The sequence below is a fragment of the Ascidiella aspersa genome, chromosome 1, assembly GCF_963924565.1.
Source record: "Ascidiella aspersa chromosome 1, kaAscAspe10.2, whole genome shotgun sequence".
NCBI classification, from domain to species: domain Eukaryota; kingdom Metazoa; phylum Chordata; class Ascidiacea; order Phlebobranchia; family Ascidiidae; genus Ascidiella; species Ascidiella aspersa.
This window is the reverse complement of record NC_139447.1, coordinates 18,088,160-18,102,862: the sequence shown is the minus strand read 5'-3', so window position 1 is coordinate 18,102,862 and position 14,703 is coordinate 18,088,160. Positions and strand designations below refer to the sequence as shown.

General features: G+C 33.8%; 1 protein-coding gene across 2 annotated transcripts in view; it reads left to right on the top strand.

The window, feature by feature from the left end:
- Positions 1–2,664: 2,664 nt before the first annotated feature.
- LOC146168139 (protein phosphatase 1 regulatory subunit 21-like) overlaps positions 2,665–14,703 on the top strand; it is a 49,555-nt gene continuing 37,516 nt past the window's right edge. For both annotated transcript variants that reach the window (XR_014498637.1, XM_083389294.1), the window contains exons 1-5: positions 2,665–2,760; positions 5,489–5,557; positions 7,078–7,218; positions 8,442–8,525; positions 9,665–9,790. Coding sequence is in view for 1 of the 2 variants with exons in the window: in XM_083389294.1 (XP_083245420.1) it covers positions 2,710–2,760; positions 5,489–5,557; positions 7,078–7,218; positions 8,442–8,525; positions 9,665–9,790 (471 nt within the window). In the remaining variant the exon portion in view is untranslated. The remainder of the gene's footprint in view (positions 2,761–5,488; positions 5,558–7,077; positions 7,219–8,441; positions 8,526–9,664; positions 9,791–14,703) is intronic.

The following is a 14,703-nucleotide window of genomic DNA, read 5'->3' as shown; positions in this document are numbered from 1 at the left end:
GTGCGCGTGAAGCGCATTTGATTAAACTTATAATTTAGGTTATAAGTGTAGAATGTTTTAACTAGATTAATTAAACTGAAATGTCATCATGAAAGGGTCAGGGCGTTAGCCTTTAGTCATAGTGAAAACAATATTAATTTTCAGAAACGCGATATATTTTATTGTTTATTTACTGTGGCAAAAATAGTAATTTATATAGGGCTTTTTATGTTAGGTTTATATTAAAAAGACTGAAAACAAAGCGCTAATATAACTTACTAAATGCAAATATATAATTATTAAGGTTTGCAAAACAGCCATTTTAGAAAGTTGCATATCGGACGTACTCAGACTTTCAAACTGGTCCAACGCATATCAAAACTTAGGTGTTCTTGTCACCCCTTGGACACGAATTTGATGAGAGATAGTAAACTGGTTTATTTATGTTGAAACCGGAAAAAAATTTAATCATAAGCAAACATTTGCAGTATGCTGGCTGATCGTTAATCATTTTTGTTTCTTTGATTAAACCAGGGGTGTCAAACATAAGGCACGCATGCCAAATGTGGCATGCAACCTAATAAAAAATGGCATGCAAGCCCCCCAAAATACAGCCAAACAGCCAATTGTCAAAAAAGCTAAATTTGTTCTACAGCCCATTTTCATTGTTTATTTACAATACAAAACAATCCCAGCAATTACTGTACAACAACAAACAATTACTTCTAATATTATAACATTATGCTGTTTTAATGCGCTTTTAATATTAGAAAAAAACAATAGCTGTTAAACTTTGGCACGGGAAGAAGTTATAAGATAAAAATTGGCACGTCAGCATGTTTGAGTTGGACACCCCTGGATTAAACCATCAACTGTACGATTACAATAATTGAACAGTGCTTCGCGGGCTGTCACGAACAATGATGGGTCCTGGGTTTGGACCACCCTGGTATAAACAATAGTTGTATGTGAAGTTGCAAAAGGCAGCGTATTAATACATTTTAAAGTTTTGTCACTTTTCATTGTGTAGTGATGTCTTCAAATTTGAAACTTAATGACCAATTACTAAATCAAAACTACCAACAACCAATTCAGGAATTTCAAATACTATGTTGTCTAACTCTAAAGATTAATTGTCCAACATAAAAATTGAAAAAAAAACAACTGCAGAGAGCTAGGGAAAAATCTTTGAAATTTTAAATGCTTCAAAAATAGTTATATAATAAAGAATTGTTCCATGAAAGTTTTTTAAATTATTTTGTGGTACCAACCGACATACAGCAAAGTTTGTTTCACGCTTTGATTACAGTCCAGCAAAGCTTAAAAACGTTACAAAGTGTAACTTTTTCCCAGTAGATTGGAGCTTGAGCAAGCGAGCCTTAAGCACGCTTAAAACAATTGAAATTAAAAATAAATTATGCTTTCCTCAGCTCTAGTTTACCATGTAGATTAACTTGGACCGCAATACAGATCTGGGTAGTCAAAGGTAGTAAATCTGGATGGTCAAAGATTGCCAAAGATTGCCAAAGATTGCCATCGAACTTGCGCAAAAATAAGCAACTACAGTTAAGTCTAATCATGTGAAACACGAAATAAAATTGCATTCATAACGTTAAAACTGGAAAAGTTTTCACTTTAGAAAGAGACTTGACCCTTTGGCCATTGGTCACATCAAAAATCACATTCTCACAAATATACTATGTATATCACAATGATTTTGGAGCAAATTATTAGGACCATTGACCTAAAAGCTGTAAGGCTGCACATAAAACTATGTAAAAGTAACGAAGCATAAAATTGTTGATCCAATTTTTAAATTTGTGCTGATGTAATTTAAGAAACAATGATTGCAAAAGCCATAAATTTTGTGTAATATGCAAAAGTTTCATAACTAGATAGCTTCACATAAATTGTGTTTTGTAAAAAGCCCACACGGCGCCAGCCTCTAGTCATACAGAAAGAATGTAAGATAAATATTTCCAGAAAGCGGAATAGAGCTTTAGAGGAACCAATGCTTCCAAGCCCTCTGAAGTTTGCCTACCTTTTGAGCAAAGTAAAAATGTTTGGCCATCGCTATATTAAGCAGTATTTAGTGGGACACATAATTTATTTGGACCCATGTGACCTTGGGCCTAGGTTTTGACACTTGCACAAGATGATTAAAAATGTTAAAAGGTCAACAAGCAAAGAAACACAGTAAATAAAACACCTAAATATTAGGTTTTAGTTCATTTCTAAAGATATGTTGTTGGCCTAAAACTGAAACGAATGAGTTAGTAAAAAAGAAAATTCATTATTTTTTCTTATAGTACATGTGGCCTACAAGACAGGTATTTGCGATCACTGCTGTATAGAATATTGACACAAACTTTTGATAGAATGTATAAAGATAATGTGCAAGTACCTTATTCCAAGGTTGTTTCTTGCTATGTCAATCATAATTGTTTAATCATTTTTATAGTGGAATAATAACATAACTTTCTTTTTAACTTTAGGTGTTTCTCATTTAAACCAACCTGCAAACCTAAAAAAAATAGTATGCAGTTAGACTTGTGTTAAACAAGCCTATGTGTTAAACGAGCATCAATTTCATAGCTATAAAGTCATTTTTATATCCTATTACATAACTTTTAGTAATTTACTATATGTTCTTAACCCATCGGTTACATCCTCTTTTTTGTTTTTAGAAAATGTTTCTTTTGAACTTAATATTATTAAAATCACTCAAATATGTCAGATCTTTCTGAAAAGTATCAAAAACTTGCACTAGAGTATTCTAAGGTAAGTAGTGCAATCACTTTTTTAACTCAATGGTTCGCCACTTGGTTTTACTGGCGACCGGTGGAACAGCAATCAGTTATTTTTTCTGTTGTTGGCAAATCTTGTGAAAATGCCTAATTGAAATTTTTGGCATATTAAAGCGACAAACAGCAATAAAAATACCAAAGAAAAACATGTTGTCAGTTATTTTATAGAATTGTTAAGCAAACACTATAGTTGACATACAAGATAAAAATAATTTCAAAAAATAACAAAAATCTAGCATATTATAGAACTAGGAAATAGGATAAATGCAAATCACCACCGAAAAAAGTCACAGCCAATACAGAGTTATTTAAATGTTTAAAAGTCTTTGAATTGATTTGTGCATTGAAAAATCTTTAAAAAACACCATGTTTTTCCAAAAGTTTTTCAAAAGTATTTGAATTTATGTTATGTGCACCTTCAAATTATTTGCTAAGTAAGTGCATGTTTTTTAATTATTTTTTATTATGTTGACAATAACATTTATTCTGTTTTGTTTTCGTATTATATTAAAAAATGATTAAGCGCATTCTATTTTAGGCCCTTAAGAAGGCTATAAATTTTTTATGTTGCTCAAACGAAGATAATACTGTTAAAATGGTTTTGGATGATATTCGAAACTCAATTTTTATCATATCTCAAACTACGATAATTTCTAAAAGCTCACTACAGTTTTTGTTAATTTTCTGAACGATTTTGACAAATTTTAACGTGTATATATAAATGAACCAGGCTGGCAGATCTTGCCCTTGTCTTATTTGTGCAAACATGCATCTTAAAACTAGTCAATGCGCGAAGCACGAAGAAAGACATTTATTTTGTTAGATTTTATATAGTGCCTTAAATAAAGGTATTTATAGTCCAATTTAATGGAAATTGTTGGCCAAGGTTCTGATTCACACAGCGCAACGTAGCATGCATTGGGCTTTTTTGCTGATTAGATTTGTGCAACACTTTTTGTGAGACAGGAACATAGGAAATCACAAACAAAGTTTTTGTCAACTGTAAAAATCTTTGCATTTACATGTTTAAAAACTGACCAAAAAAGATAGTTTATTTAAGTGGAGAAACATGGCCTGCTTGCTTATTTAGGTTTATATAGGAGTAATTAAGCGCTTGATTACTTTTTAAAATCATTATCAATCTATCTGCCTAGCACTGCCTTTGCTCCCACTAAACAACGTGCTTCCCAATCCAGTTACTTTTTTTAGAATGGCACATTAAATCAACTCACACCAACTGTAGTGTGGAGTGTTCCTTCCTATTCGAGCTTAAAAAGTGTATTAGATTGAATATGTGTGAAAACAGCAACAAGGTTTTTTTGTGAAATGGATCTTAAAAAAATGTATTTTATATACACCAATTTCTTTGATTTTCTGACTGATTGCCAGCATTCTGCCACACTGAAATAAACTATTGGTTTGCATAGTTTTTGGTGCTTAATTTTGTCAAAGCTGGTGCACAGCTTTTCTGCCTTTTACTTACTAAAGAAATACACAACATAATTTTTATCAAGAAACTACTTCGTTCCCACATACATTTATATTTTATTTATGAAGGTAAGTAAGTCAATGTCACATTTGGAACACATTAAACTATCTCTTGGATTACTGTGTTTCAGTTTAAAAATAATGTGTTGTGTAACAGCGCTGACCAATAATATTCACAGCTTCCATAAATTTTATTCTTCTGTACGAGGAAAGCTTTGAATAAACCAGTACTGACAATGGTACTTTTTATTTATAAGAACGGTCTAAGATTTTATTTATAAGAATGATCAAGTTGATGCGCTAGCCAAACAAATCGAAATACATTAAGCTACCTCTTAAAACTAAGGTTGAAAGATAGGAAATCTTGTATGCAAACATATTTGGTGGACTTAGTAAGTATTTAGCGGTTTTAGGACTTGAATAGATCTATGGCAACCGCAAAAATGTTTGGTAAAATAAGTGGGTGAGTGGCAACCATATAAAAAGTATTGGGCTTTTAGGATTGCTGACAAGCGTTCTTGATATCAGGTGAGACAAAGTTGCAGTTCTGTGCCACTGTACTGTAGCTAAAGATAAATTAAAAGACTGTACCCAAAATTTTGCTTTTGAATTTATGCGCAAGTCAAGTCCTAAATCAGACCCATCAACAGAACTACATACACTATTTTACTTATAGATTTATCATTGTTATTTTTATATCCCAAGCACTCAATGTGATGCTAGGGGTAAACAAAGCACCCTGAGCAAGCTAAATTGACATCTAATATCCTGTCTATTAACCTGACAGCAACACCCAGCCAACAACTTTTTATCAGAATATTTTTATGTTTTTTAATCCAATTTGTTTAGTGTGTTTTTTAAATAATCCAAAGTATATTCGTACATTAATTCATAAGCATTATGTTGATTGAAAGTACTAATTCCACATATTACACTATTAATGTATATTCCATGGTTGAGTTACTTGGTCCAGACTGATTATCCTCAGCGCTATAGTCGTTTCTTGACCAGCTAAATATAGTCGTTTCTTGACCCGCCAACTATATAGTCGTTTCTTGACCCGCCAACTGATATTGGTAATCCATCCTAAAGCCTTCCAGTATATTGAACATATGCAGTAACCCTTCTAATATAATACAACTGATCCCTAGGAAGGATTAAACTATTTCTGTGTTAGTAGATTTCTCTAAATATTTTTATATTTATTTTTGTAGCTAAAGGCTCAGAATCAAGTTCTTAGAAGGGGTGTTGTTGATGCAAAGGAAAAGTCAATGCACCTGCAGGTAATTGAAATATGCTTTCTTTAAAATATATTGTTTATTGTTTACATAAAATCTTTTGTCAAAAAAAAAATTATATGTGAAAACAAAACCAAATAAATGAAATAGTTTGTCTTTTCGTAAGAACTGCGATAAGACACGTCCTAGATAGACAAGCTGTATTAAGCATTCCCCCATGCAATAGTGTGTATCTGACTATTTAAGGTTCAGTTGTATAAATTCTCCAATAAACTTAATAAAAAACAACAACATGTTTTGAACCTAAAGCAGCGAGTTAGTTAAAATAAGAGTTAGAAGTGATTACCTGCTGGTGATGCAAAGTGTTATTATGTTGCTGTGCCACTAGACCAGGGATTGTTTAGCTGGGCGAAGTGAATAGTTGTAAGGAGGTGCAAAACACCTTTCAAAAAACATTACTTAGTTTCAAGTTTTTTTAAAAATTGTATGTATGTTTTAAAACTTTTTATTGTTATGAGTTACATGTATTGTTTTATTTCAATTACTTACTCCAGAGCTTATTGAACTGTATATCACAACGCTCTGCTGCATCCTTTTAAAAAGGAGAAATCCACAACAAAATTAAGGGTGGTGCCAGGAAAAAAATATTAATTAAGAAAACAGGTATTACTGAATTGGTAACTGGTATTTTAACTGTAAAAACATTTTTTATTGTTTTGGAGTAGCAGCCAGAGTAAAGTGATGCAATGTCTCACCTCTTACACAATATAAATTGAAGGAGTTTCCAAATCAACTACATTCTGTGTAATGCTAAGTTTATGGCAGATGGCATAGGGCTATTGCTGAAGCAGAAAAAAATTATGAAAATATTTAACAAAGCAGTGATTCGTAGAAGATTTACTTTTTTTCTAGAAAAGCACTGTATTAATTTGTATGCAGAGTAAAGACTAGTAGAATTTTCTTAGGCCTAAAACTGAACATAACTTTTCGACAAACTGCCTGAAACCACATGATTCCTCAATGAGGACAGACACAACAACTAAACATTCGAAAAATTAAAAAAGTGAAACTATCTTGCGGAGTAATTTTTTTACCAAAATGCAAGCACACATGGTGACTTGCCATTTATGTTAAATAATCACAGCAAGGATTTTTCATGATCCAGTAAGTTGTTGTTTCGTATGAGCCAGGATTTTCCAGGCTAGATTTTGGGGCAGAAGTTGACAAGTCAGTTTATTGTTTGGTCGTCCAAAGTCTTCAGACAATGCACCCAATGTGGTGCTCATAAAATTATATAATCCAGTAAGTGAGAATAACTTTTTTGATAAAATGCAAAATAGGATTTGCATAATAAAACGAATGATGTTGTATCTGTATAACTCTTATTTGGAGGAATTCTTGTTATCTTTGATATACAATCCTTGTCATAAAATGTGCATGTGTGATTATGCGTATGTAGGTATTTTATTCTCTATTATACTAATCACTAATCTTCCATTAATCTTTTGTATATTGGAAACATTCTTAAATGGCTTTTCATTTGTGTTTATATTTTTATTTTTTAGGATGAATTACATAAACGCGATAAAAGAATTCGTCAGCTGGAACAAGAAGTGGACAGCTGTAATTTCCGTAATGAACAAATGCTTCATAGAGTGAAAATATTACAATCTGAAATTGAAGGTTTTCAAACATCCAAGCAAAAGGTATAAGTGCCACCAGTGGTGTATTTATATAAGTGCCACCAGTGCTATAAGTGCCACCAGTGGTGTATTTTGTTTTTTGTATACACCTGGGTTGATAGAAAACGCTGAATATATTTTTTTTTGATACCTTTGTCTGTTCGTTCAGGTTGGCTGATCGACAAGTGTCTGTTCGACAAAGAATAGATTAGTTTATTCTGTAATTTTACAATGAAACAAGAATATATAAACTGTTGCTACCCAGCATTATATTGATAATCAAAAACAGATCCTCTGGTAATTGTATTGTAAAAGAAGCTAACTAACCCTTTGAAGCTAACTAACCCCTTTTTATTCGAATCGTCTTCTTGAGGGTGAATGACACCGAACGCTTGTAGTACAATATATGGAAAACACACAAAGGAAAAAACTTATAGAAAAAATGATAGAAAAAGTGCTAGCAACAACACAATGAGAAATATTCAAATCGCCTTCTTCAAGGAAACAGAAATGTAACAACACCTGGGGAGAATTTATTGGTTTTGTATTGCAGGTGGCGAAAGGTTTGGTTGTAATTTAGCGTAGGTCGTACATGGAACTTAGGAAACTGCACTACTGGTAGTGGAGTTATAAATGTACCAAAATCAATCACACATATTTCATATTCTTGGTTTAGGTTTAAAGTGTGCTAGTGCCTGGCATGGTGTTTGCTTTCACTGCCTATTGGCAGTTTTTGTATATATTTTTTTTCATTTTTAGATTTCTGGATACATGCCCCTGAATGCTACCAATTGAATGCAAAATAGTGCTGGTTTTGATAGCAGGAGGCATTTGTCCTTCAACTATTAAATTTACTAATTAATTTTTATAAATACGAAGAAATTCTGCGCTTTGTGCAATTTTTAAGTTTCAGTCCTAATATTGCCTGATTCCAGCAAATCCTTTTTTTATTTATGGCCACATTATTGTGGATTTCAATAATGTAAGCTTTTTCACCCAAGTTTTACTGGCTCATCAGGATATTTTAAGTTTAATCAATTTATTTTGTGCAATTATTTTGCTTTTTAAGGTTTTAGAAAAGCTTAAAGAACATATTATTAGGAGGTTGTGTGCTTTAAGAAGTTAAGAAACACTTGAATCGATAAACTGCCAATTTACCATTTTCTACAACCTCAACTTGGTTGAGAGACAGTTTTAAATCATTTATGAAAATATTTAGTTTGTGTCAACTAGTTTAAATATTTTAGGTTGCTCCTTTCAAACATTCTGCAATCGCTTTAGATGAAGATTTGGAAAACAAAATCAAAGAAAATGAAATGCTTCATCAACAAGTAGGTCCATTTATACTTAGTTACCATAAACGTATACCCATAAATCTTTTCATTCCTTATTTTTAAAACTAGTTCTAGAAAACCATTGGTAAAATAAAATTCTTCTAACTCTTTGAAACACTGTTTAAACAAATGCATACTTAACACCGATGATTATCAGTTGGTATAAGTATTATTTACAGATTGTGGTTTATTAAATTTAACTAAGCAAAGGAATGGTGATTGAAAGTTTAAAACTTCCAGTTGAAATAACATACAACCAAACTATGTTCTGAATAATGTTGTAATATTTTTATTGTTTTGGGCCAAATTATCTATAGAAGAATCGGGGCCTAAGTGGTCACAGATTAGTTATTAATAATCTTCAAAGCTTCTCAGATTTAACTAAAAAAATTGAATTGGATCAGCTCTTACTCATTGCATGCTTTTACTAAATTTTAAACAATCAACAGACTTTCCATAAGTCATCCAGCTTAATGTCAATTGGCATCCCAGCTGAAGTGTTTGCAATTGGGCATGTATTGGTGTAGTGCCAACCTCACAAATTGAAAAGCGATTTATTTATTTTCATAGCAATAGCGTCATGGCTGAAAATCTTCTGGGACCACAATATTCTTTGCAGAACTTTTGTCTTCATTGGAATGTCATTTATTGCTTGTCAACCTTCCCTGGGCCCAGCCCCCTCTGAAACACAGACATTTTCTCATAAATTCCAACCAAAATATGTGTGGGGCCTTGCAATAGCATTTTAGGTCAAAAATGTCTGTCAAGTACTTAGTATCTTAGTATACACCACTGGTTCTCAAATTTATACATTGTTGTCCCCTTACAGCAATATATAAATAAATATTGTCTGGTGAAAAGACAAAGATAAAATTTATTAGAAATACTTTAAACAAACAATCATTAAAATCTACCCCGTTTGAAAATCGAGTAGCGATAATTGCTTGATATTAATGGCAAAGATTTTGTTTTATGCTGAAAAATTGTTGTTGGCAGTTACATAGATTAAAGAAACAACACATATAGTTCTGGGGAAAAACATATAGCATTTATTAACAGTTTAATAAGGTAATTTTTTAAATCATAAGACTATAATTTAAACGCATTTGCTAATAATTTTATGATTTTAAATTCAGATATTTGAAGCTGAACGAAAAAACAGACAATTAGAAGAAAACCAGAGAAATGAGCTGGAGACTTTAAAAGAGGAGAAACATCTGCTCTCCAAAACGCTTTCTAACCTAGAGAAAAATCATGCTAAAGTAAGTGGTATCATGCTAATAAATTGATACGGCCCTATAACCTTGTAAAATAATTTTGTTATTTAGATAAATGATATACAAGTTCAAAGCTATTCTAAACCAGTGGTTGGCAAACTGTGGGCCTCAACCCCAAAGTGGGCCTTTTAGACCAGTGGTTCCCAACACATGGGTCACAACCCAAAGTTGGGTTGCTTGATTATTTTGGGGGGTCGCTTGTTTTTCAGGCATATTGTATCTTTTCACAAAAAAATATGAAAACTGAACTGCAAAGCCGGCTGGAAGTTAAGCTGACATGCGTGACTCTATATGCTCAAACAAAATTACGCCTCGACTTCAAAAACTCACTGAGAGCAAGGGAGCACAACTATCTCATTGGTGATTTAATAAACATATTATTTTCCGAAAAAGTAACTGCTTTTGTAGTGCAGTTTGTTTCCAACGCAATCTTGTATTTGCTTGGGTCGCAAGATTATACAAAATTCTTTTTTTTTTCAAAATGGGTCGCCTGAAAAACGTGTTGGGAACCACTGTTTTAGACTATTTTAGTTGGCCGCGTGCTAATTTTTAAAATTTCAGTTTTATCATGTAATTGTGGCCGTATAATAGCCGTACATTTATTTAGACTCATTTTTGCATCATTGGGCCACCAGGAGATGTACCGCCCAAATTGTACTTTTTCCTATTTTAGCATGTGACCTGTAAACTACACAAAGCCAAATTTCTGTTAAATTATATTATAAATTCGGTTATTTTGAGCCAGTATGGCAGAATGCTGGCGACTTGGTGACTATGTCGGCCGAAGAATCAGCTAGAAAACCGAAGAAATTGGTGCAAAAAAAAAAAATTAAAGTAATAAACAAAAAAAAAATTTTAGGGGTGTCGTATAACATATACACACTACATTTGGCAGATATTAATTTTGTTGTGCCATTTTAAAAAACGTTGCAGTAGTGTGAAGCACGGTGTTAAGTGAGAAAACGCCAGTGTAAGGCATATAGACTGTTTATTATTTCAAAAAGTACACAATTTTGATAATAGAGTTGTTATGTGTTTGCAGTTTTACTTTGATTGGCAAGGGCCAAGTACTCCTATATTGGGTTGAATTTCTGTATATTGAGTTACATTCCCCATTCCTGTTAAATGTACAGGTATAACATTCGCATCGGCATATTAGGGATTTAGCCTTCCAGGCTATGCTTCTCCCACCTAAGGCCTAAAGTATATATCGGTCATGTTCAAATGGCGGATCGCGATCTGGTTCCGGATCTTTTCAACCTTTTGTGCGGATCTTCTAATGTAGTCTTGAAAACATAAACTTTCTACAGTGTCTTATGTGAATACCTATTGTCAGTGTTAATGAATTTTGTAAAATTTCAAGCATAGAACGAGACTCCCAAATGCTAATCTTTGTGAGCGTTTGAGGATATCCGTTAGCGACAGAAAGCCCCAATTCGATGCTATTAAGACCTGAAGTATAAAACAGGGGTCGGCAACCCACGGGCCGGATGCGCCCCGCCAATGTAATTCATTCGGTCTGCCGCCTCTTTGACAAACTAGATACAAGTCCATTTCAAATACTTTTTGACTATTTTAACTAAAAAAAAACGTAAGTGCGAAAAATTTTAGCGCTTCGCGCCAATGGTCTTGCTGCGTCCAACTTGTTTACGTTTTGATACTGTCTTTTGAACTATATAAGCGCTTCGTTGCCGTTAACGGAAAACGTATTCAAAAATATTGGACATATATTTTTTAACATTTTTTATTTTCGGCAATGTAATAAAAACTTGCAACAAATTTAAAAGAAATGCCGGTATACGTAAAAAATGCGCCACGTGCCTGATTTAGAAAGGTTAACAAACACTAAACAAGATTAACTATTAAAGTTATCGCGTTTCTTTAAAGTAGTTTTATTACACTTTTAATTGGGAGTATGGATGACAATGTTTGGGCTCGAATTTTAAACCAAACAAACGCCCTTTTTCGCGCTGTGCACCAACACTTACTGCCTCCTTAAATGTGAAATTTTAAGTGAAAAAAAAAGATCCGAGGTCCGCCTGATTAAAAGTTGTTCTAACATTTTAATAACACAATTCTCAGTTAAATTTTTGTGCTTTCCGAGTTTGGTGTTGGCCCGCGACTAGAAAAAGGTTGCCGACCCCTGGTCTAAACCAACTCATCATTTTTCTCACTGAAACAATCTTGGTGCTGTAGCACACTTCACTTTTGACTCTTACAAAGTTATCAATATGTTGTAGGCTACATTTACATAAATAAAGCACCATAAAAATTAAAGCGTGTCTAATATGTTTACTATTCGCATTTGGTGGATCATCATGTTGTCAGGTTTGACTGTGGCGGATCATGGCAGAAATCATTTGAACACCCCTGGTATATATCTTTGGTTGTTTTAAACACAAAAACGCAAAAAAATTTCACGCTTCGCGCAAATTTCAGCCCGAGTTTGCTCTATCTGTCCCAAAGGAAATATGCATACTATGTTGCAATGTGCCATGTTACACTGTGACTGTGCCAATTTCTATTAAGTTTTATTATATCATTATTTCGAGCAATATAAATTGGTCCTAATTATCCTAATTTATTCAAAGAATTTTTTTTTGTGTGTTTTTAATCTGGTTTTGAGCTGCATGTTTTTACGCAAGTTTGCCTGAAACAGCTTATCTATGTAATAGTTAAAGAGTAAGAAAAGCAGACATGTGCACCCCAAGACCCCAGGTTGTACCTTCACATGCCCCTTATGTATTTGTTATAAACTTAATGTCACAAAAAATGTTGCGCCTTAGGCGCAACGTTTTGTTGTATAATTTGCTTATTAATACCCTGGTTTATTGCCAAAACATGGTTAGGTTCATACATTCCTTAAGACTAGTGGTTCTCAAACAGAGCGCCGCAGCGCACTTGGCAGCCTTTTATGGCGCACCAAAACCACCAAATTTTATGACGAGCAAAAAGAACAAATAATAGATGTACATCTATATATTTTTTACTTTCCCATTAAGCTTAGCTCATTTATTTCACAGTACTTCCAAGTAGAAAACATAATAAGACCTACAAGGCAGCATTATCTAAATCAGATAATCTATAATACCGTAGTATTAGGACCACCGACATAAGAATGCCAAATTCGCAGTAATAACCACAACAAAATAAAATCTAAAATAGTCTAGATAAGACCTAAACATGTCGAATTAAGCCCAAAATTAATCTCAATAAGATTTAAATGGACAAAATAATGCCTAAAACTGTAGGGAAAGGGTATGGAATGATTGGGGGACACTTGTTTGGCATTGGCCGTTTGCTGACGACATTTGGGCGCCGCTATTTTGGCCTCGGATTTTTTGCCCCTGTTTTGGCTTAGGCGGGTAGTTGGTGGTGTTAGCAATTGGGTTAGGGTTGAAAATATTAGGGAAGTTAGTGATAGTTATGGGTGGGGTTTGGGGTTTGGGGTTAGATAAAATGTATAGGCCTTATTTTAACCGTTTTGGTCTGGTTCCAATTTCGTCATTATTACGACTATTAGTAGGCATTAATCCTATTTAGGCTAAGCCTTATTCTTAACCAGGGTTGGGCTTAAGCACTCGCCCGCTCGCCAATGCGAGTGCAAATCGCTCCGGGCGAGTGCTGATTGAAACCCACTCGCCCGACTGGCGAGTGACTTCGGCGGGGAATTTAATTAGTTAGTGTAGGGCGATTTGTGCTAAACACCACTGAAGCAAAATATCTCTTAGCGCCAGTTATTTCCTTAAACACTAAGGCGCAAATACATTCAACACTACACAAATAATAAGGTTAATCGAAGTCATGTTCGAAGCCCGTAATAAAGACTCTTTGTCCCGTTTTAAAAAATCGTTTACCGGCAAACAATCAAAAGACGTTGCTGCAGTAGTAAATAGTTATGAGGTTTTTTGTTTAACTTAAATGTTTGTTAATTTTTTAATGTTTAACCCAGTCGTTGGCGCCTTTGAAAAAGTTTATTGAACTTGCGATGTACCCAGCGATAAGATTTTTACTTTAGCCTACTGCATTTATTGAATTGTTTGTATACGAAAATTATAAGCAATTGCTGAAGTTAGTTCATGTCGGACGTCGGTCAACCAAGCCAAAGCCTAAAATATAACTGTCTGTAAATATTTTATATCGCACCTATGTTAATATACGAATCAAAGCCATTGCGTACGCCCCTGGAAAAAGTGAAACGACCAACTGGCGTCGCGCAGCACAGAACCTCTGGTGCATGTTTTACGAATGAATGGTTTAGTTGTAAATTTACAATTATTTTGCCATTATTTGCTGTTCAACCAATAACTATAGATAGTGTTAGGCGAAATGTGGCGTTTTGTTAGTGGTGCGAAGCAACCTGTGGTGAAACGTCCCTTAAGCACAGAAAAACCAGAATACGAAAAAATGAGAGCGCAAGAAGTTTTAGAAAAATGGAAAACAAGCAGGCCGTGGCTACTAAATTGTCAGTATTAATTTTTTCACGAAAGATTGTTAAAAATACTTCGGCAAAAAACATTGTTTTAAGCATAAACTGCTTTATGGGTCATTAATTTGTTTATCCACGCATGGACATAAACGACCAGACTTTTATAAAAACTAATGTTTTCGTATAGAAACTATGAGACAGGTTAACGATAACCCGTGATATGACCGCGCTAGGACGAAAATTTGCAGACGGCGTGCCAACAAATTTGGCGAGTGTTATTTCGTCCGGGCGAGTGCTGATTGATAGCCGCTCGCCAGGCTGGCGAGTGTAAATTTTTGCTTAGGAACAACCCTGTTAACTGTCTTTTATTCCGAAGTTGATGTTGTTCCAATTTTGGTCTCAAGTCTGGAGTCTCTTTAAAGATATGCAACTATAAAACCTATATTATGAAAAATTCAAGCAATTTTAA